Source organism: Sander vitreus, chromosome 10, assembly GCF_031162955.1.
Source record: "Sander vitreus isolate 19-12246 chromosome 10, sanVit1, whole genome shotgun sequence".
Classification (NCBI taxonomy): Eukaryota; Metazoa; Chordata; class Actinopteri; order Perciformes; family Percidae; genus Sander; species Sander vitreus.
Window position 1 is genome coordinate 25,624,621 of NC_135864.1, and position 20,715 is coordinate 25,645,335.

Sequence of the window (20,715 nt, forward strand, 5' to 3'; positions counted from 1 at the left end):
GCGCGCTTCTCCTGTACTATACGGTAATTCCTCTACTATGTGACAGTAAGTCGCGTGGTTATGACACAATCGTTAGCCTATTTTTTACAAAAACGTCTGCTACGGAGCCGTAACGTGAGCTACAAGGTAATGGATCCTTTTATACATTGTTGTGTTTCTTTAGAAATAAACAATGGACAAATAGAGGCTTTAAACGCTTCAGATGTAAAGTTATTCGCTGTCAAAGTGGCGCCAAAATGAATGGCAGTCAATGGAATGCTAACGGGAGGTGATGGCTTATTAGCATCAAAATAGCGCTATAGGAGGTTCGCGGTCCGAGGAGAAGCTTACCCCCTTGATTTTAACGGAGGCTTTTCTCAAGCTCTGGTAACATAATTGCTTTTTGACCAAACAGATAAGATACTTCCAATAACTTGACCTCTGTCATCTCCTTTTTCTTTTTTTTCTGTGGCTTTGGCCAGAAGCAGGGGTGATTCTAGGATCAGACCTTTAGGGGGGGCTCAGCCCCTAATGAGAACGTGACACAGATACAGTGCCTTGCAAAAGTGTTAAAGTTGGCCATATTATGCTCATTTTCAGGTTCATAATTGTATTTTGAGGTTTTACCAGAATAGGTTCACATGGTTTAATTATCAAAAAACACCATCTTTTTCACATTGCTGCAGCTCCTCTTTTCACCCTGTGTGTTCAGGTCTCTGTTTTAGCTACAGAGTGAGACTTCTGTAACATCTTTGTTGGGACTCGCACATGCGCAGTAGCTAGGTAAGGCTCACAATTGCCAGTTAGCTAGCTGTTTCTCTAACTTCGGCCTGTACAAGGCAGCATTAGCCGGGAGACTTCTTCTAAACGAGGGCGCACTTCCAACTTTGTGTGGAATACCTGCAGAACAGGGACATGTAAGTAGGCTAGTTCCTTTGTAGATTATGGTGAACTAGTGTGTGTTTTAGCAGTGTTTTACCATTGAGAACGAGCTAGCATGCTAGCACTAGCATGCTACGGTTAGCCACCTCGTCTCGACTACTGACGTAGAAAGCCGTGCAGATTTTGACCAGCTCACCCGGAGACTGAAGGCAGAAGACAGCATGGATGTTTTTTTTTCCAAGTTTGTATGCGTGTGGAAGCACCAGAGACACACAACCACCCCCCCCCCCCCAGCGGCACAGGTTTCTTTGAACCTGTAATTGTTTGCCCTCTGTCACTAACAGACAAGTTCTCAAACTTGAAGCACTAAAACTGACTTTAAAAATAGAACAAATTAATTAGTTTTTTATTATTATAATTTTTAGGGGGGCTGAGATGAAATTTAGGCTAAAAAGGGTCTAAAATCGCCACTGGCCAGAAGTACGGAAAAAAAATCAGTATCAGCTATCACGTCAGAAAAAGAAGAAGATCAGAAAAAGGTTTATTGCCACAATAAGTACACTTACGTGGAACACATGAAACATTAATATGAAATAAACAGTGAATACAGAAAACAAATATGTACATACAAAATAACTGTTGCATAAGAAAAGAAAAAAAGAGGCTGAATGGGTTGAGTGCAGAATGTGCAAAGAATAAAATCTAGTATGTGCAATGGGAACCTAATAGTCCAGGATGAAGGTTAGTGCAAAGTGTGTGTGTGGGGGGGGTATAGAGTCAGTGTCAGTGGGGGTCCAGGGCCTTGTTGGTGAGGCTTACTGCTGAGGGGAAGAAACCGTTTTCGTGGCGTGAGGTTTTGGTTCTGATGGACCGCAGCCTCCTGCCAGAGGGGAGGGGTTCAAACAGTTTGTGTCCGGGGGTGTGAGAGGGATTGGCTACAATCTTCCCTGCCAGCCTCAGCGTCCTGGAGGCGTACAGGTCCTGGAGAGACGGCAGACTGCGGCCAATCACCTCCTCAGTAGAGCGGATGATGCGCTGCAGTCTGCTCTTGTCCTTAGCAGTGGCAGCGGCGTACCAGATGGTGATGGAGCAGCTGAGGATGGACTCGATGATGGCAGCGTAGAAGGGCACCATCATAGTCTTTGACAGGTTGAACGTCTTCAGCTGCAGCAGAAAGGACATCCTCTGTTGACCTCAATTGGGGGCTGATCTTAGCTCCCACTTGAGGTCCTGAGAGATGATGGAGCACAGGAAGCAGAAGGACTCCACAGTGTTGACCTTGGAGTCACCCAGGGTGATGGGGGGCGGTTGAGGCTGAGGAGTCACCCAGGGTGATGGGGCGGGTGAGGCTGAGGAGTCACCCAGGGTGATGGGGGGACCGGTGAGGCTGTGTCAAGTCCACAACCATCTCCACTGTCTTCAGAGCGTTAAGCTCCAAGTCGTTTACATGAAAATTATTGTTACAACAAGATATTTTTTCTTGTTACAAGAAAGTTTTCTTGTTAGAACTACGCTTTCCTTAGTACATTCATATGGATTTTTTTTTAAATTTAGTATCTTTTCTTTTATTGTCCATATTATTCATGTGGATTTTTTTTTTTATCATCATTTATGATGTGTGTGTATGTTGTGTGTGATGTCTTTAAGCTACTGGGACCTTGAACTTTCCCCTTGGGGATCAATACATTATCTATCTACAGTATCTATCTATCTAGAAGTGTTGTGTTGCATCTGCACATCCATCGGTGAGCAAGGTGACAGCTTCAACAGCTGCCCGCTTTAGATGATTTCTTTTCTTCAGAATCATCATCAGCCACAAATCTTTTAGGGTTTTAAAATGACTTCAACTTTGTGTCATTCCCCCCGGTCTCTCTGACCGGGCCGGCAAATCAATGGAACAAAAGTTCTACTACTGGGGAAATATCCACATACATTGTGTGGACTCTACTCCAGCATAGTAGAACAAAAATATGTTTCAACATTAGCAATGCTGTTCATGCCAAATTCTTACCCTGCCTATGTTACGTATCCTAACTTAAAAATAGTAACATCAGACAACGTTGTCCCTTCTTAGGTGGCAGGAGTGAAAAGCATTGACACACGAGGTGAAAAGTAGTCACCCTTAAAACGTGTTGTGTTCTGGTTTCAGAATGATGAAAACAGCTGGAGAACAATTACAAAAATAGGACGTAGGCTGGACAGGATGATTCTTTTTCTATCATTTCCCCCCCCCCCCCAAATGGTCAGATTTTTGACACGTTATGATCCGTGACTCAAAACCGTGATCCAATCCGAACCGTGAGTTTTGTGATCCGTTGCACCCCTATTTACAAGGACTTTGCCTTGGTGGATAGTGCATACATTAACATATTAAAAAGGAAATAAACAATATGTGTAAAATACACGGTAAACTGAACAAATATGTATGTTTATAATAACAGCGTAACGATAAGAAAAGAAGCTGTATGGTTTAGTGTGGGGCCGCACGATACGAGGAAAACATGCGATAACGTTGAATGTCACGCTATAACTTGCGTTAAATACACATTAAAGTGTACTCAGTTCTGCATTTCTGTTGCTTTCAGTATTCTGCTAGAATACAATAAATTGCTTGTTGAGTTTAAAACAAATGAAAGGAAATCATTTACAACATTCTTTTCCTGAACAAATTAAAAATAAACGGCAGCACTAAAAAAAAAAAAAGAGACCATTTTAAAGTGCAGTTTTCTGCTGATATTTTCTTTCAACTAACTCAAAAAATCTTGAGGGTCTTCCGCGATGTGTTTACTGTTGGCAGTTGATAATCACGATGACGATAAAAAGACAATTACAAAATAGGAAGTAGGCACGCCAGGATGATTCTTTTTCTATCATTCGTTTCCCCAAATGATGGTCAGAGTTTTGACAGGTTATGATCTAAAATGGCTTGAAAAATAGTGCATATCAGCTGGCTGAGCCCCAAATCTGAAGATCTTAGAACACTTTACACTCCCTCACTTTAATAAAACTGAATCCGACACGTGCAATGGAAGAAATGCAGTTGTTGTACTCTCACAGCAAAATGTACAGGGCTGGTTATCATAAAGTTCTGGTAATAAAAAAAAGGCAATGGGACATTCAAGTTTTTTTTTTTATTATTTGAAAGTCTTCACCATGAAAGAAACAGCAATAAACACAGTAACATTAGCATTTAAAAAAACAACCAATATAAAAACAAATCACAGCCCAATATAACAGAAGTAATGTTCTTCAGTATTTAAAATTGTACATATGGTGGGGAGGCGGGGGAGGAGACAAACAGTCTGGTCAATATGAATTATGAAAACACTACGCCTTTGGTTTGCCTTTCCTTTAAACGATTTAGAAGAACACTTTGAGTTTGGTCAGTTTCTATCTATTCTTTCATTCCATTTAGCGAGTACAAGCATTTGCACATAATGGACATCAACTAACCTGAATGTCTGCCCTACCAGACCAGGCCACGGATCAGTGCTACAAGTGGTTTGGCGTACACCAAATCCTAAACCATTTCAACTGACCAAAGCGTGATTAAACATGCAACTGTAAAATCCTGCCATAAAGAAAACGACTCCCTGAGCAGATTAGTGATCTTTGAGAAAAAAAAAAAAAAAAAAAAAAAGGTCCCAACCATTGGATTAAAAAGCACTAGTATAAATGGAAACTAAATATGCTACAGTGTTGAACGAATAACTACCAGCTGAGACGCAGACACAGCACTGTTGCTTCCAGCAGCGTCAAGTAGCTGCAACCTGGAACAGAGTCATTCTGGGAGACACGGTGGGCTGTGAGAAGTGAGAGTGCTGGGGAGAGAAATGGCCGAACCATTTTTTTTATTTTATTTATTTATTTTCCATGACAAAACTATGCCATGTCAGGCTCCACTGTGGTTTCTGTCTTCTGTACTTTGACTGGAGTACCCGAGCAGTCTTCACCCTGAGCAGAATCAGAATAGGATCCAAGTAAGTAAACATTTACAAGTAGTGGTGTAACGGAGCATAGTTGATCCGTGGTCCGTACCGATTAGTCTTGCTTTGCCAGACCCTCCTCACGGTACGATATCATCACGATACTTGTGTCACTATACAATGTTATTGCGACTTTGAACATAATGCAATATTCTGCGATGTATTGCAATTTATTACCTTTTTTCCCAACTTCTAATTTTTCCCAATTTCAAATGATGTCCCCAAAAGGAAACTTTGTCAACATCTGTTTTATCTAAAAAGATACATTGCTCTGTCTGTTCATCTCACTTCAATTTTATTGCTGCAAAATGTTATTGTCAAGCAGACAGACTGACCAACACATATATAATAATAGATTGATACTTGGCGTCTGTGTATCGATACAGTGTTGCCACGGAAAATATCGCAATACTATGCTGTATCGATTTTATTCCCCTACTCCTAGTAACTACTGTTTTTTTTCAACCTGGACCCAATTGTCCAGCTTGTATTTATATATAGTATATAGTACAAAAGTGCTAATTTTGCCACTGACAGGCTCAGATTAATATTCTAAGTGTCTGACAACATTATGGAAAGGATCCCTTCAGAGATAGACCTTTCAAACCTCTTTGAGACCTTTCTGTTTAACCAGAAAACAGCTCTGAAGTTGCTAGCGCCAAACCCGCCAGACTCCATTTAAAAAAACACAATCATTTTAGCGTGTATAGAACCAACATATTTTCACATGTAAATCTGTGTGTAAATGTGTTTATTTCAACCAAAACTACAGTTGTGATGGTTGGAAAAGTGGAAAGACGACTCAAAACGGCTTTTCATAGTTTTATTTTGTATCTGTCGACTTTCAATGAAGTGTATTTTACGATGCTAAAATTACTGTTTATTTACATGGAGTGTGGTGGGTTTAGCGAACCCAATTTTGCAGAGGTTTTTAGGTTTAAAAAAAAAAAAAAGGACCTTACTCTTTAACAGAAAGGTCGACCTCCTTAGAAATCCTTTCCATAATGTTGTCAGACACCTAGAATATTGATAATTAATTAAAGCGTAACTACTAGGGGTGTGACGAGACACCCAGCTCACGAGACGAGACACGAGATTGGGTTCACAAGAACGAGATTCAAGAAATATGACTGGAAAAATAGTCTTTACTCAGAGAACCAAGGTTACAACGTAACCAAGCGTTTCATTGCAGCAGTAAACAAGGAAGTAGGCTGCTCTTGTATTGATTTATGACCATTTTAAGACGAGGGGAGAACATTTAGTTAGGTTCTTGCTTTCTGCTTCCGACTCATTTAAAAAAAATGAAAAAAAGACAGAGAGAGCGATCTCCGCGAGTCAGCGGCAGCACCACACTCAACTGCACACGAGAGAGAGAGAGAGAGAGAGAGAGAGAGAGAGAGAGAGCGAGAGAGAGAGAGAGACCGTACCCTCTAACGTTCTAACGCTGGGTTTTACCGGCATCTAATAGAACTCTACTAAACAGATGACGACTCAATCAAACTCACCTCCAGTGAAAGGCTGCGTGCGGGGAGAGAGGCTGGGGCATTCTGGGAGTCCGGCAAGGTTGGGAAGTCCAGCTCAATGTCCATTACGTCACCGAGATCCAGCTCCTCACTGGAAGAACGCAGGACAAAGGACACATGAACATGACCCAACAGCTGACTGAGGTGCGTTCTCTATCGTCCCTCGAGTGACCAAAGGCCAAATAGCTTCTTACATATCAAGGACTTTGTCCTGGCCATCCACTGTTGGGGGGTCCCAGGCGTGCAGTTTGACCTTCCACAGTTTGATCTGCTGGTCCCAGGAGCGCCGGCTGTACTTCCTGAACTTATTGGGAGTCTTTGGGTGAACACCCGGCTGACGCATGTGTCTGGAAACAAAAAGGGGGTAGAAAAAACAAACGATAGAAACGGAGAAGTTAAGATCAGAAATCAGAATCAGTTATTTTGCCAAGTGGGGCTGGGTTTATAAAAAATAAATAAAAATAAAAATAAAAAATCGATTCATAAAATCCAGAATGGATCTCTGTGTGTATCATATGAAACTAGAAGACCTAAGGAATCCATTTGGGAAGGCGGTTAAATAACAGTCCAAAGATAGGCTACATTTTGGCGAGGAAGAAAAAAATAAATAAAAGGTCATGGCCATTTTAAAAGATGACCACTCTCACCTCAAGATATATCTGAATGAAATGTCACTCAAAACTCAGACTGTAGAAATTATAGAATATCTTTCACATCCCAGCATAAAATGGACCGAAATATCCAGAATCGACCTTGAATCGGAAATCGAACGGGGAAACGTAACTGAATCGGGACCTTGTGAATCAGAATCCCAACGATTCAGGGAAATCGGTGGCGCTACCCGGCCCTATTGCCAAGTAGGTTTGCACGTTCAAGGAATTCGTCTCGGCGCATGACGAAAAATACAGTCCAAAGTCAAGGTTCTACTTATTTATTGTAGGACATTATTTAATATAGGGCTGTCAGCATTAACGTGTTAATTGCGATGCGATTAAGGGCCGAGCATAACGTGTTAATTATTATTATTATTTTTTTTTTAAATCGCATTAATCATATTCCGGCATTTATCAATACACTCGGCTTCGCGTCGTGCCTAACAGGCTACTATTTTGACCCTTTGCTGCACCTTTACTTATCATCAAGCTGCGATACTTCCTCCTGCTGCAGGCTGCAGGCATGATGGAGAAACACAGCAGCAACACAGTTCTGAAAGACGCTTTGTATTTTCCAAAACTCCCGGACGGCTCGTAGACAAGTCGAAAGCCATATGCACGTTGTGTAAAGCCGAATTAAAATATCACGAAGCACGTCAAGCTCGAGCTACCACCTACGGAGCTAATTAACTCAGGTTGATGCTACCCACTAGCATGCTACCCACTGAGGCAAAGCACTATTTTGGAGAGTGCTACTTGCCGACCTGTGGATGAAACCAAATCCCCCAAAAAATAATCACTACAGCTCTTGCAAAACGGGTGGCGACTAACTGCAGACCTGTCAGCATCGTAGAAGACTCGGGTCTTAAAGACGTGCTACGGTTGGCATGTTCTGACCTGTCTCGTTGCCGTCGAGGGGGACAGTAGTTTTCACGAATACACAGCCTGTATGACACGGAGAAAGCAGCCACACTGGAACAGCTGCAAAGTGCTGCTGTCTCATTAACCGGTGATCACTGGACGTCAGTGAGTAATCAACATTATTTAGGAGTTACTAAACACTAGATTGACTCTGGTAAGGATAGGGATTTTTAGTTTTTTAGTTAGGTACTTGGAGGAATTGCACAATAATGACAGAATCACACATTTTTCTTTTGTTTACAGTAAATAAATAATTACAAATCTTAAAAATCAAGTTCATAAAGTAACTTTCTTTGCATTCATTTGATTCCCAATCAAGATACACTGGTAAGAATTGCTTTCCATTGTTAATACGTACTTAAAAACTGTTCTGAAATGCATTAATCAAGTGATAAAACATGCAATTAATCACGATTAACTATAGAAATTCAGCGATTAATCACGATTAAAAAAAATTAGGGCTGTCAATCAATTAAAAAATTAATTACATACTCTGTGATTAATTAATCGCATACATAATTAACTGTGCCTGAACCGATACTTTAAGAAAGTAAAAAAAAAGGGTACTAAACAACAGTTGGTGACATTAAAGAACGGCTTGTTTATTGCTAAGGCCATATGGTCAAAATTAAATGATTTAATAATAATGTATAACAATAACTTATTTCACTAATAAATTGCTGTTGAACGACAAAAACAACCACCAGATGGGAAAAGGACATTTACAATAACTTCAAATGCACCACGAGGCTGTAGTTTACCAGTTTCATTGAACGCACCGCCTGTGTTGTTTCTCCGACAGCAGCTGCAGATTGTTACATCCCGGTGTTGAATCCTCTACAGTAAAACACAGTCAAACTTTACACCGTTTAGCGTTAGCTGTCAGCATTTTAACCGTGTTTAATCCAGCTACTAGCTAGCGGTAGGCTAACGTTAACTGCTGTTGAGTATAGTGTTAACTAGCTAGCAGTAGGCTAACGTTAGCTGCTGTTGAGTATAGTGTTAACTAGCTAGCGGTAGGCTAACGTTAGCTGCTGTTGAGTATAGTGTTAACTAGCTAGCAGTAGGCTAACGTTGCGTAGCGTCACGTGCAGCGGTGTTTGTGTTTCAGAGCATCAGAGAGAAGAGCAGACATATCAGTGGCACCAGATTTCGGTAGCCAGGGTTGGCAGGAAGATTTATTTTGGAAGTAAATGTTCCAATTAATGATCCAGGCAGCACATTCTCCTCTCCCGCCTTCATTTTACAGTCCAATGGTGGCTAGAACGGCTCCGGGTCAAACGTCAATATGGAATGGATTAATCTGCGTTATTTTTTCTCAGATTAATTAATCGAAATTAACGCGTTATTCTGACAGCCCTAAAAAAAATAATAATCATTTGACAGCCCTAATTTAATATTGTTCTATGTCGCACACATGTGCTCATAATAGTTGCAGTGCTGTATTGCAAATCATCTTTTTATTATGTGGCCATAAGTCAGTGGAATACTCTCTCCCAACACACCTTATTACATCTACAAATCCTTAAACCTTTTCATGCTTGACAAAAAGCTGGATATTTTCACAACAAACTTACACAGACGCACACACTGTATTTACGTGTGTGTGTGTGGACCTACTTTGGAACTTCCTTGGTGTATCGGTCATAGGCCAGTGTGTTCTTGCCATAGTTGATCTGTTTCTGGCGCCGTAGCAACACAGCCTCATCGGTCTCCATGTTTTCTCCCTCTCTTGAGTCACAGCTGCAGCAGACAGACAGGGGGTATTCACACATACAGACTCAAAGAATAATAATAATAATAATAAAAAAAAAAAAAAAGGCACGACAGGCTGCTGTTCATTGTGAATGGAAACTCCAAACAGCAGCGTGGCCCCGCCCACCCCCACGATTCAGGACGCTTAGGTCACTTTATGATAATGTCCTCTTTAAACAAATGTGGGAAGAGGCGATCATTGCGGACAACAGCTTTCCCATTCAACGTGATGAAGGTGTCCTAAGGTACTGGGACTTGAACACAACGTGGCGAAAGACATCGCTCAGGGAAAACAACGTACCTGGTTGTAGGGCGGTATAGTGGTAACGGGAGAAAATAACTACGAGTATGTAAATGATGTGCTCACCTAAACACACCTATGAGCTTCAAGCTTGTGAGGGGGGAAGAGAGAGCCTGCTACTTTGAATATATGTGTGTGTGTGTGTGTGTGTGTGTGTACAGCTGGTTAGACTCAGCAATGACGGATGAATTTGGATATTGTGGCTGAACATTGAAATTGTTTTCATATCGAAATCGAGGAAGGCGGCAATTAACCGAATGTGAAATATTTAGTTGAATGTTTATTCCTCTTTTCATTATTATATTTACTTTTTTTTTTTTTTTCATAAGATAAGTGCCAGAAGTAATGTTACATATCACAGATTGTTTACAGAAGTGTCCTATTTTCAGTGGATCTTTCATTCATTTTGTATTACTTTATTTAACATGATCGTCAAAAACAATAATCGTTCAGCCCTAATGGGAATGTCACGAGAAGTAATCACGGGATATTATCTAAAATAGGAATGTTTAACTGACACTCAACATTTTGATCAGTTAAAAGGTGCTGTAGGTAGGACAGTGAAGATCCAGGACTTAGCCAAAACATTTGAACATCAACAAATAACTCTTTTGCATGATAAAAGAAAAATAGGCTAGCCAAGCTGCTCTGTTGTTTTTTCGGCTCGTGGCTCTCTGCTGGACGGCGCTCACAGCCGAGAGCTGCGGGACACAGTCCACTGGGGCTGCACCACATGAGGGACGTATCTAATTGCGAATATTTTGACTGATACTGCGATATGATTCCCGGTATTGGAGGGAATGATCATTTTTGATCAGGGAAGGAATATTGCACCATTCCTTCCCTCTCTTCAATTGTTATTGTATATTTTTTGTAAATTCTATTGTATTGTTATACTGCAAACTTAACAGAATATATATATATATATATATATATATATATATATATATATATATATATTTCTTACTGTCCTTATTCTTTATATGTTAAGTGAGTGTTGTACTTTGAGAGCAAAGATTATCGTTTCTTTAAGCAAACCTGGCCAAGAAAGCTGATTCTGAATCATTATTCTCATTTTCATTGAAAAAACAAATATATTTTTTAAATTAAAATGATTTATAGTGTGATTTTTGCGAAGGCTCTGTACCACACAAAGACGGTTTCTGTAGGAAAGGATTTGTAGGCCGGGACGTCTCTGCAGCGCCACAATACTTCATTCAGTACGGTTGGACACGTATTTTTGCCTCGTTGAAAACGGGAACTGTATGACAATCTACGTCAGCATATAAAGAGAATTAAAAAAGTTAGACCAGCGGCACCGAAGGATCGCGGGTGGATTACGTGTAAAGAGCGACGGCTTATACACCGTACCCATACTAGAGTCCTACAACCTCGTATTTTATCTGCTTTTATATTGTTAATTGTTTTTAACTGCTCTTCAACGTTTCATGTAAAGCACTTTGAACTGCCATGTTGCTGAAATGGGCTATACACATAAAGCTGCCTTGCCTGCCTCGTCTTTAAAAACAAATTGCGCCCCCCCCCCCCCTCGCGGTTTGGATATTGCACTAGTCCGTATTGCGATTTCGATAAAAAAATAGCGATTAATTGTGCAGCCCTACAACCATTATATCGATGAGGACTGGCGGGTTACATGGGAGTATGCCAGGCAGACACACGGCCGACAACATCGCAGGGGGGACGCGGTGGAGACCGGCTCGGACGTACACGGTTTGATTTCACATAGCATGGCGGCATTTCGGGAGCAAAAGAGGGGTGACGTGTAACACAACACGCGTTTGCGTCAAGTGTGTGTGTGTGTGCATGTTGTCCTGCTGTGCCGGCTGTCCTTTTTAAACAGACGCCGATTTGGCTCTGTATACCGTCCAGGGTGGGAAATCAACTTCTTATATTTTTTTTACCAGCCACTTTTTCCGGAATTCAAATTTATAAAAGAACGTGCACTAGCATATTTTGAATTGCTTCAATACATCATTTTTTCTTTATTATGAATACATATTTTATTAATACGGGCAAATAAAAAGTGATGTGAAAAAAAGCCTGCGAGACCATGGTACAATTGGGTTTGGTGAGTTTTGGTCATATTCTACAGTAATTGTAGGCCTACATGTTTAATGAACAAAAAGAATATTGACTCATCTCTCAGTAACATAGCATTAAACAGTCCCTCCAGGATTTCGGGGCCGTTTTTTGAGATTGTTGCTGTCCAATCCGTTACAAGGAATGTTTTACAATCCACACGCCACTGTGGCTAGTATACAAGGCAAAGTCACCCGCCACTTTGAAAAAGTACCCGCCACTGGCTGGTGCTAATTTCCCACCCTGATACTGTCCCTCGGCTGCCTGGCTCAACAACTCTGTCCTCCCATTTTGTGAAGGGCTGCACAATTTATCGTCTTTTTTTTTAATTTATTTTTTAAATCGTCATATGAACTGGCGCAATAACCATATCGCGAAAGGCTGCGACATATCGCGATAGACACTCCGATTTTTTTGTGATGGTTGAAAAAAGAAAATATCAGAAGAAAAGTCCACTTTAAAATGTAACTGTCACTCTCTATTTAGTGGTGCCTTTTATTTTCAATTCAATGTTCAATTTGTTCAATACAATAATGTTGGAAATTATTTCCTCTCATTTGTTTTAAACTCAACAAGCAATGTGTTGAGTTTCAGCCGGATACCGAGAGCAGCAGAAAGGCAGAACGGAGTACACTTTAATATCTGCTTATTTATCGCAAGTGATATCGTTACCGTGATATTCAACAGCGTTATCGCGTTATTTTCCTCACATCGTGCAGCCCCAATTCTGCGTTTGTGCCTTTAATACAGACACGGCGAGGCGGAGTAACCGCCCAACAGTTCCACCCCGAACAGGCTGTGAAAGGGACCAACATGCGAGAGGGTGACATACCTCTCAGAAGAGCCAGACGAGGTCTTTCTCTCTCTCTGGGTGACCTCTGCACCCAGTATCCTCCTCCTGTAACTGGACACAGTGCACACACAGTCAGTGAAGATTGGCACACAATACAAGAGTGGGCTTTGAATGAATCAGAGATAATAATAATTAAAAAAAATTTTTAAAAAAAACCCAAGAAGCAGAGTTTGTTTACCGCTGCATGTCTCTGTGTACATCCCTCCTCATCTCATCATCCTCATCTACCTGGCTGCCCCAGTCAGCCGGTCTGCTGCAGCGAGACACCGGGCCTGTGCTCTCTGGAGTGGTGAAACTAGGGAGGAAGCACAAGAGGTACATACCGGCATTAACATACGGAGGGGAGTACAAGTCCACGTCGCCACGGTGGCAGCAGATGTAGCCGCACATTGCCAATTTTGTTCCACCCCTAGTGAAGACTGAGTACCGTTTCCAATACATTGTGTCGAGCTTGCATCAAGCGAAGAATAACACGCGACTAATCACAGTTTGTACAGGTTTGCAGCTAAACTACGTAAAAGGTAGTCTCACATTGCCAGACCGTCCTCCACAGCGCTGTGGAAGAAGGTCTGGCTAGTCTATACAGCATTCCGGGATGGGAGAAAAACGTGCTCTTGTTTATTGGCATTTCTTTAAACCAATCACAGTTTATTGGGCGGCGCTAAGCACCGGAGGCAGAAATGGCGCCTCTGCAAAATGGCCTTGGGAAGGAACTTGTTTTGGTGGAACATGTGTACGTTCAAAAGTTGTTTTAGCCGTGCAACAGAAAACTCTGATTGGACAGATAGTCTAGCTAGCTGTCTGGATTTACCCTGCAGAGATCTGAGGAGCAGTTAACCATAGTCCTCAGAAATCTACCGGAGTTTAGAACGCCAACACAAAGAGAGCGATGGTGATGGACATCCGGCCAAAATGAGGGACATCCGGCGGAATTTTCGCCGGCAACTGAACAATCCCGGAAATGAACTGTCGTCAATATAGACTATGTAAAAGGGTACGTTAGAAGGTAAGCGAGGAGAATAATTGGAAAATATTGCGATGTACACTAGAAAGGTACTGTATAAACATTATTATGAGAACATTGCCAACTGACATCAAGTAATAACGCAATAAAGATAATATAATATGCTTATTTATTTAATATTGTATTCCATCACATTGCCACTAATGTGAAACATTACATTAAATCGAGGGGCATTCTGTAAATAACTTACAAAATAGATGGTACCCGTCAGACAACAAAAAGGATTCATAAAATCCTACTTCCCATGTCTTAGCATTTTTAACTCTTTTGAAAGACATTTTAAAAAGGAACACGCCGACTTATTGGGACTTTAGCTTATTCACCGTATCCCCCAGAGTTAGATAAGTCCATACGTACCCTCCTCTTCTCCGTGCGTGTCGTAACTGTCTGACGCACCCACCGCTAGCTTAGTTGAGCACAGATCCTGGAGGTAACGGGCTCCAACTAGCCTGCTGCTCTCAATAAGTGACTAAATAAGGCCAACATTTTCCTAATTTACATGTTGTGATTTGTATAGTCACAGCGTGTACAAATAACAAGGTCACATGAGACACAGCCATCTTCTAACCGTATAAAAACTGGGAACTATATTCTGATATGATTAGCGCAACACCTGAAAAGCACCGTTGTTACTCTCTGCTCCTCACCATGGGGCTTCTTGTGTGCTGCGAGCAAATCACTCCACCCAAGTAGTAGAAGTAGCAGTGCTTCGCCTTCTGAGAATATAGTTCCCAGTATGTATACGGTTAGAAGATGGCTGTGTCTCATGTGACCTTGTTATTTGTATACGCTGTGACTCTATAGATCACAACATGTAAACAGGAACATGTTGGCGTTATTTTGTCACTTATTGGGAGCAGTAGGCTAGATGGAGCCCGTTACCTCCAGGATCTGTGCTGAACGAGGCTAGCGGTGGGGGGCGTCACACGCACGGAGATGAGAAGGGTATGTATGGACTTATCTAACTCTGGGGGATACAGTGAATAAGCTAAAGTCCCAATAAGTCGGCGTGTTCCCTTAATATCAATTTACGCCTTCTTTTTTGATTAAGAAATTCAATTAATTTTAGAACTTTTTCAGGATCCGCAGGAACCCTGTAACAGCAGGACAGGTGAAGTGAAGATAACGTTGATAGTCCAGCGTTAGTTAACAACACACTAACATACTGATGGATTCTGTGTTTAGCCGAGCTCGACCAAAGAATATTCTGTTAAAACAGATGGCTGCTGTTTTGCCCTTATTGTTCTCTGTGAAGATTGTCGGAGCAACTGGTCACACAGTAACTTAAGATGCAATGTGGCCTTGTGTGCTCTGCTTAATTTGGCATGCAGTTTAACACATCATCATTTTGTTTCAACTCAGCTCCTGGTGTTCTTCGCCACAGTTTTGGAAGAAGGAAATAATGGGAGTAAAGAGGCAACCCAGCTTTAAAAGTGACATATTTTCTTTTCAAGTAAGTACTGTATGGTGGACCTAATTCGTGCTGATATGAAGAGTGGTTCATGTGGATTTAGAAAAGTATTCAAAGAAACTTCAAATTATTACATTTGGCTCCAGCCTATTCGCCAGGCCAAAGCAGTCAACTTAGAGGAAACACTGCTGTTCATCCTCCTGTAAATAACTTAGCATATTAATATCTACGCCGTACTGTTTGTCTATACATTTGTAAATACTTTTTTTGCACTTCTTTGTCCCAGTTACTGTACTACTGTAAGTGTGTAGTCTTACCTAGCATGTCTTTTTTCAGAGTATCTGTAGCTGCCGTCGGTGTGGCCGCCGTTCTCCCTACCACTACCACCTGCTTCTCTGTTGGCCCGCAGGCTTCCGTCGACCCCTCGTTTCCTGCGGGGGAGAAATAAAGATTTGGATTAAAACATACAAGCATAGGATTACTACATTACAACAAGCATGTCTCAAGTAACGTTCGCCTGACGTTAACGTTTCTATCCGTCTCGAGCAAACCAATAAGAATAAAAAGGCGATAAGCAAGCGCCTAAACCTACCTAACGTTAGCGCAGCAAACGCAGAACTAGCTCGCAGACTGTATGCAGCATAGTTTTGAAATGTGTAACGTTATTACAGCAAGATACAACAACCAACGTTAATGCTAATGTTTCCAAATCAAAACAAAGATGGCAGCCCGCCGGAACTCCGGCTAGCTAGAAAAGAAACAGTCGCCACTTAGGAAGCGGGTTAAACGCTTTGTTATAACGCAGCAAACGAATTTTGTTTAGTTTTTTTTTTTTTTTTTACCATTAAACGAGTCACTGACGAATCTGAAAGTAACGTCAGGAGAGCGGCAATGTCACCTGTTTTTAGAGAAGCTTCTGGGTTGTTAATCGCCTTTAGCGAAACCGATAGTTAACTTCTATTACCTCTGATACGTAGAGGGACAAACCAGAGCTAACGTAAGTTGCACCCCTAGCGTTACTTAAACCAGCTTCCCGGTGTCCAATAGAATAGAAATCCTTAGTTTAAAAGTTTCTCCCGCCATCTCCTTTCTATTTCCGATTGTTCTGGCCGTCTGTTCATCCATCCATTAACGTTATCTAGCTAAGTTACACACAATGGAAGCTTGTAATAACTGTGTTTTAAGTAAGTAACGTTAAAGGAACAGCATTCGAAACGCACCTATTTTCAGGTTTGCTGCTGTGAGGGTCACTTCGTCTGCCTCTGGTCCAGTCAGACATTTTCTTTGTAAGGAATAGCGTGATCAAGCAGTATCTGGAGCGGTAAAGTATCTCTGTTGTCAGCCGAGAGGCTCTACAGCAGTGAATCTACTGATACCCGCCAACACCAAAAGACGCGCGGTTCCAAACAATCCCAGAAGTCACGTGACCGGAAAGGGCGGTTATACATGTAAATTACATTGATATATAAATAAAGGTAAATCCTAAATCGGATCTGCTAGAATGATCGACGTAGTTAGGTTAAGGCATGAGGATTGGGGATTGGTTAGGGTAAGAATACCAGGGTGGGTAAGCCAATCAGAGGCAGAATAAGGCGGGCCACGAGCCACGTCCTTTGACGTCGACACGTCTAGTGGATCCGATCTAGCATCTACCATTTCCTACATTCTGAAAAGAAAATGACATAGTAACAGGGTTTGCTGGTTCAAGGCCCCCGTACAGACCACAGTAAGGAGTGTGGATTGGTAGCTGGAGAGATGCCAATTCACCACCTGGGCACTGCCAAGGTGCTGTTGAGCAAGGCATCATACCCCACCCAACCACTCAGGGTGCTGGCAGCCCACTCACTCTGACATCTCCATTTGTGCATGAATAGGTCCTGAGCATGTGTGTGTTGTGTGTGTATTTCAGGCCTGTGTAGTGATTTCTAACAAACAGAGTGTAAATTATAATTTCCCCCCTAGGGATCAATAAAAAGTATAAATTATAAATGATTATAAATTAATTATAAATGTCCTGGATCTTGGAGGTCCAGATAGAGCCTGACCCTGTTTTAATAGTTCTGGGTATATCTGAAGAGTTAAGGAAATTAAGAGTAGCACAACAGCGTCTTCTGGCATATGGTGTTATAATCGCGAAAAAAAAACGTATCTTACTTTTTTGGAAAAAGAAAGATGTGCCCGCCTTCAAGCACTGGCTGACAGAACTGACCGATACTCTACACATGGAGAGAATTAGATTCATTCTGAAGGACAAGCTTAGGGACTTTGAGAAAGTTTGGCTTCCCTTGGACTCTTATCTTAAGAGAGAAGGCCATTAAGACATGAGTAAGAATACACTCCTGGGGTGGGAGGGGTGGGTAACTGAAGAAAGGGATCCTGAGAGGGGTTAAAGGTTTGTTTTGGAAATGTTCCCATTCACAGAAAAATTCTGGTCGGATGTCCTTCAATTTATCCAAACTTATTTCGTTACAGATTTCTCATTTTGTTTTAAGATGTGTTTTCTTTGGTGTGGTGAAGCTTTAAGACGGACTATGAAGGAATATATTTCATAATGAATCTTTTATTTCTACTTGCTAAATATCACATCCATGAATGTAACTTCAGGGTCTCTAAACCTTTCTTTTCTGTGTTTGAGAGTGAAGTCGAATATTTGGACTCCATAAGATATCCAAAGAACTGTAAAGCTCTGAAGACTGTGCAGATATATTCAACACTTGTGGCCTCACGTGACTGAATGATATTGGAACTCTTCTAACTGATTGATGCTATGAATTGGACTGCTTATTGATTAGCTTTACTGGACTAATTGCATTAAAATAAAACAAAAAAAAACACACCCTCTGTAGCTTAATCGTTGTCATGATTTATGTGTCTGACCCGTGTTATTATGGAACCCAGGCAACTTCTAGACCCGCACTTCAATAGCATTCACAAACTACTATTGGCCAGGCCAGGCGTCCATGCTTACGCAAGGTAACGTAACCCGGTTTATTCAGGTTCTATCCGTCTATGGTTCTATCCCCTGACCAATCGGCTGTCCTAACCTTAAAGGACAATTCCGGCGCAAAATGAACCTATGGGTTAATAACATATGTGTACCCAGTCGACCGTTTTCTGGGACATGTTTTCATGCTAATCGAATTGGTATTTAGCTTGAAAAAGCTAGCGCGAACAGGTGGTTAGCTGCTATTTTATACCACTAACAAGGCTCAAAATAGCGCCACACTTCACACGCCGTGCAACCAGTAACCAGTAACATAGCTCAAACACAGTGTTCGTGGTTCGACTGCTCATGACTGTTTGATGGCTCCCGCATGTAAACATAAACGCTATACTGTCTTTATAAAACTATCTTTTTAATAAACCGACTGTGCACTTACAAAGTTCTCTATGCTTCGGTTTACATGTAGGGACCCTCATTATGCTACCGTTGAAGTGTGGCGCTATTTTGAGCCTTGTCAGTGGTATAAAATAGCGATTTACCCTCTGCCCCGAAAGGTAGCGTTAGCAGCTAATCACCGGTTCGCGCTAGCTTGTTTCAAGCTAAATACACATTCGATTAGCATGAAAACATGTTCCAGAGAACGGTCGACTGGGTACACATATTTTATTAACCCCTAGGTTCATTTTGCGCCGGAATTGTCCTTTAACCACTCGAGGTCAATGCCTAACCCCAACCAATCGCGCTGCTTCGTAGGACGGGACATGCTGGGACTTGCTTAGAAGTTACGTGGGCTTCACAAAAACGCGTCAGGACCCTGGTCGGACCTGGTTATGTATCATGAGGTATGGGAGGTCATTTGGACCAAACAGGGACTTGAGTTGAGCTATACGCCGCTTCTAGACAGAGCCACGATCTGTTTGGAGACCAAGGAAAACAAATACGCACATTTATATAAAAAAAATAAATAAAAAAAATCAGTCAACATCACGTGTTTTCTTTTATTTTGTGGAAGCATTTTTCACTCAAAGGTGAAACAACACACAATGATAAGTCATAAGCATAGAAAGTAGCCTATCCATTAGGGCTGGGGAATAGATCAATATTATATCGGCATCAACATATGAGGCTAGGTATCGTCCTAAATTTTGGAAATCATAACATTGCGATATGACGTGTTGTCTTTTCCTGGTTTTAAAGGCTACATTACGGTAGAGTGATGTCATTTTCTGAACTAACCATACTGCTCTAGCTGTTTTCTTATTATTTGCCTTTACTGACTTAGTCATTGTATCCATATTATTGGTGATTATTTATCAAAATTCCTTGTGTAAATATTTTGTGAAAGCACCAATAGTCAACCCTACAATATCGCCGCAATATCGACATTGATGTATTTGGTCAAAAATATTGTGATATTTGAGTTTCTCCATATCGCCCAGCCCTACTAGCCATATAAAAGAGGATGTGTGATAAGTCAAAGCTCGGGATATCATTAATCTTGAGCGACAGCCAATTTATGTAGAGGACGGACCAGAAGCTTTTGGACACAGGGCAAAAAAAGAACTTGTGTTTCAAAGTCAGCCGCTTCACAAAATACTAAATCTCCTTCAAATTTGAACCTTGTCCTAAGAAAGTCAGGGACTGGATAGATTTTATAAAGTATTTTACTTTATACTTTAGGGGAAATGGGCCATTTGATGAATTTGAAATGTGGTTTATCTATGGACAAGGCATCTATATTCGGAACTTGTACACACAATCCTCTGTTATAATCAAAAAGTACTTTAGACTTCAAAGCAGGGGCGGAGCCAGACGTTGTAAGCATTGGTGGCTCGACCCAAATTGCATTCCGGGGGCATGCTCCTATTATTTTTATGCTTTTTTTCCCCCGAAGCTTATGATCATTTTTTGGACATATCTGACACTTTGTCAACGCTTTTGAACCTTTTGATGCTTTTCCCCAAAGTTTTTGTCTTTTGTTTCCCGCTTTGGTCAATGTTTTTGTCGCTTTTTTCAGCACTTTATGTCACTTTCTTTCCGATGCTTTTGACAATTTTTGCCGACATTTCTTTCTTAAGACGTTTTTGTCACTTTTTTACATCCTGTTTTGTAGCTAACTGTTCTCCATTAGCACTAACAACGTGCATGGAAGATATCCATATAGACACCCAATAAACATGATTTAAGTTTGTTCAGTTTAACTACAAAGCCGGCATTGCTATCCCAAAAATAAATTAGGTTAAAAAAATAAAGTTTTTTCTTTCTAAAATGTGAAGTGTCTGCCACAGGGTGCTTCTTTTTGTGTAATAAGGACTAAACAGGCTAATCCAGCATTTCTAATAACAACCTGGTGTGATTATGAAAGCTGATTGACACTCATCAA

At 41.2% G+C, this 20,715-nt stretch overlaps 1 protein-coding gene across 2 annotated transcripts; it reads right to left on the bottom strand.

Moving 5' to 3' along the window:
• Positions 1-3,972: 3,972 nt before the first annotated feature.
• On the bottom strand, positions 3,973-16,801 carry slbp (stem-loop histone mRNA binding protein). 2 transcript variants are annotated; one of them, XM_078261026.1, is made up of 8 exons: positions 16,609-16,801; positions 15,706-15,819; positions 13,132-13,248; positions 12,933-12,998; positions 9,565-9,687; positions 6,565-6,717; positions 6,353-6,461; positions 3,973-4,815 (listed from the first exon to the last, which is right to left on the bottom strand). In XM_078261026.1, exons 1-8 carry the CDS (start codon positions 16,665-16,667, stop codon positions 4,744-4,746), a joined length of 813 nt encoding a protein of 270 aa, XP_078117152.1. In that variant the 5' UTR covers positions 16,668-16,801; the 3' UTR covers positions 3,973-4,743. The 2 variants fall into 2 exon arrangements, with proteins under 2 accessions (XP_078117152.1, XP_078117151.1); XM_078261025.1 differs by having other exon boundaries at positions 12,933-13,004; positions 16,609-16,800.
• Between the last annotated feature and the right edge of the window lie 3,914 nt (positions 16,802-20,715).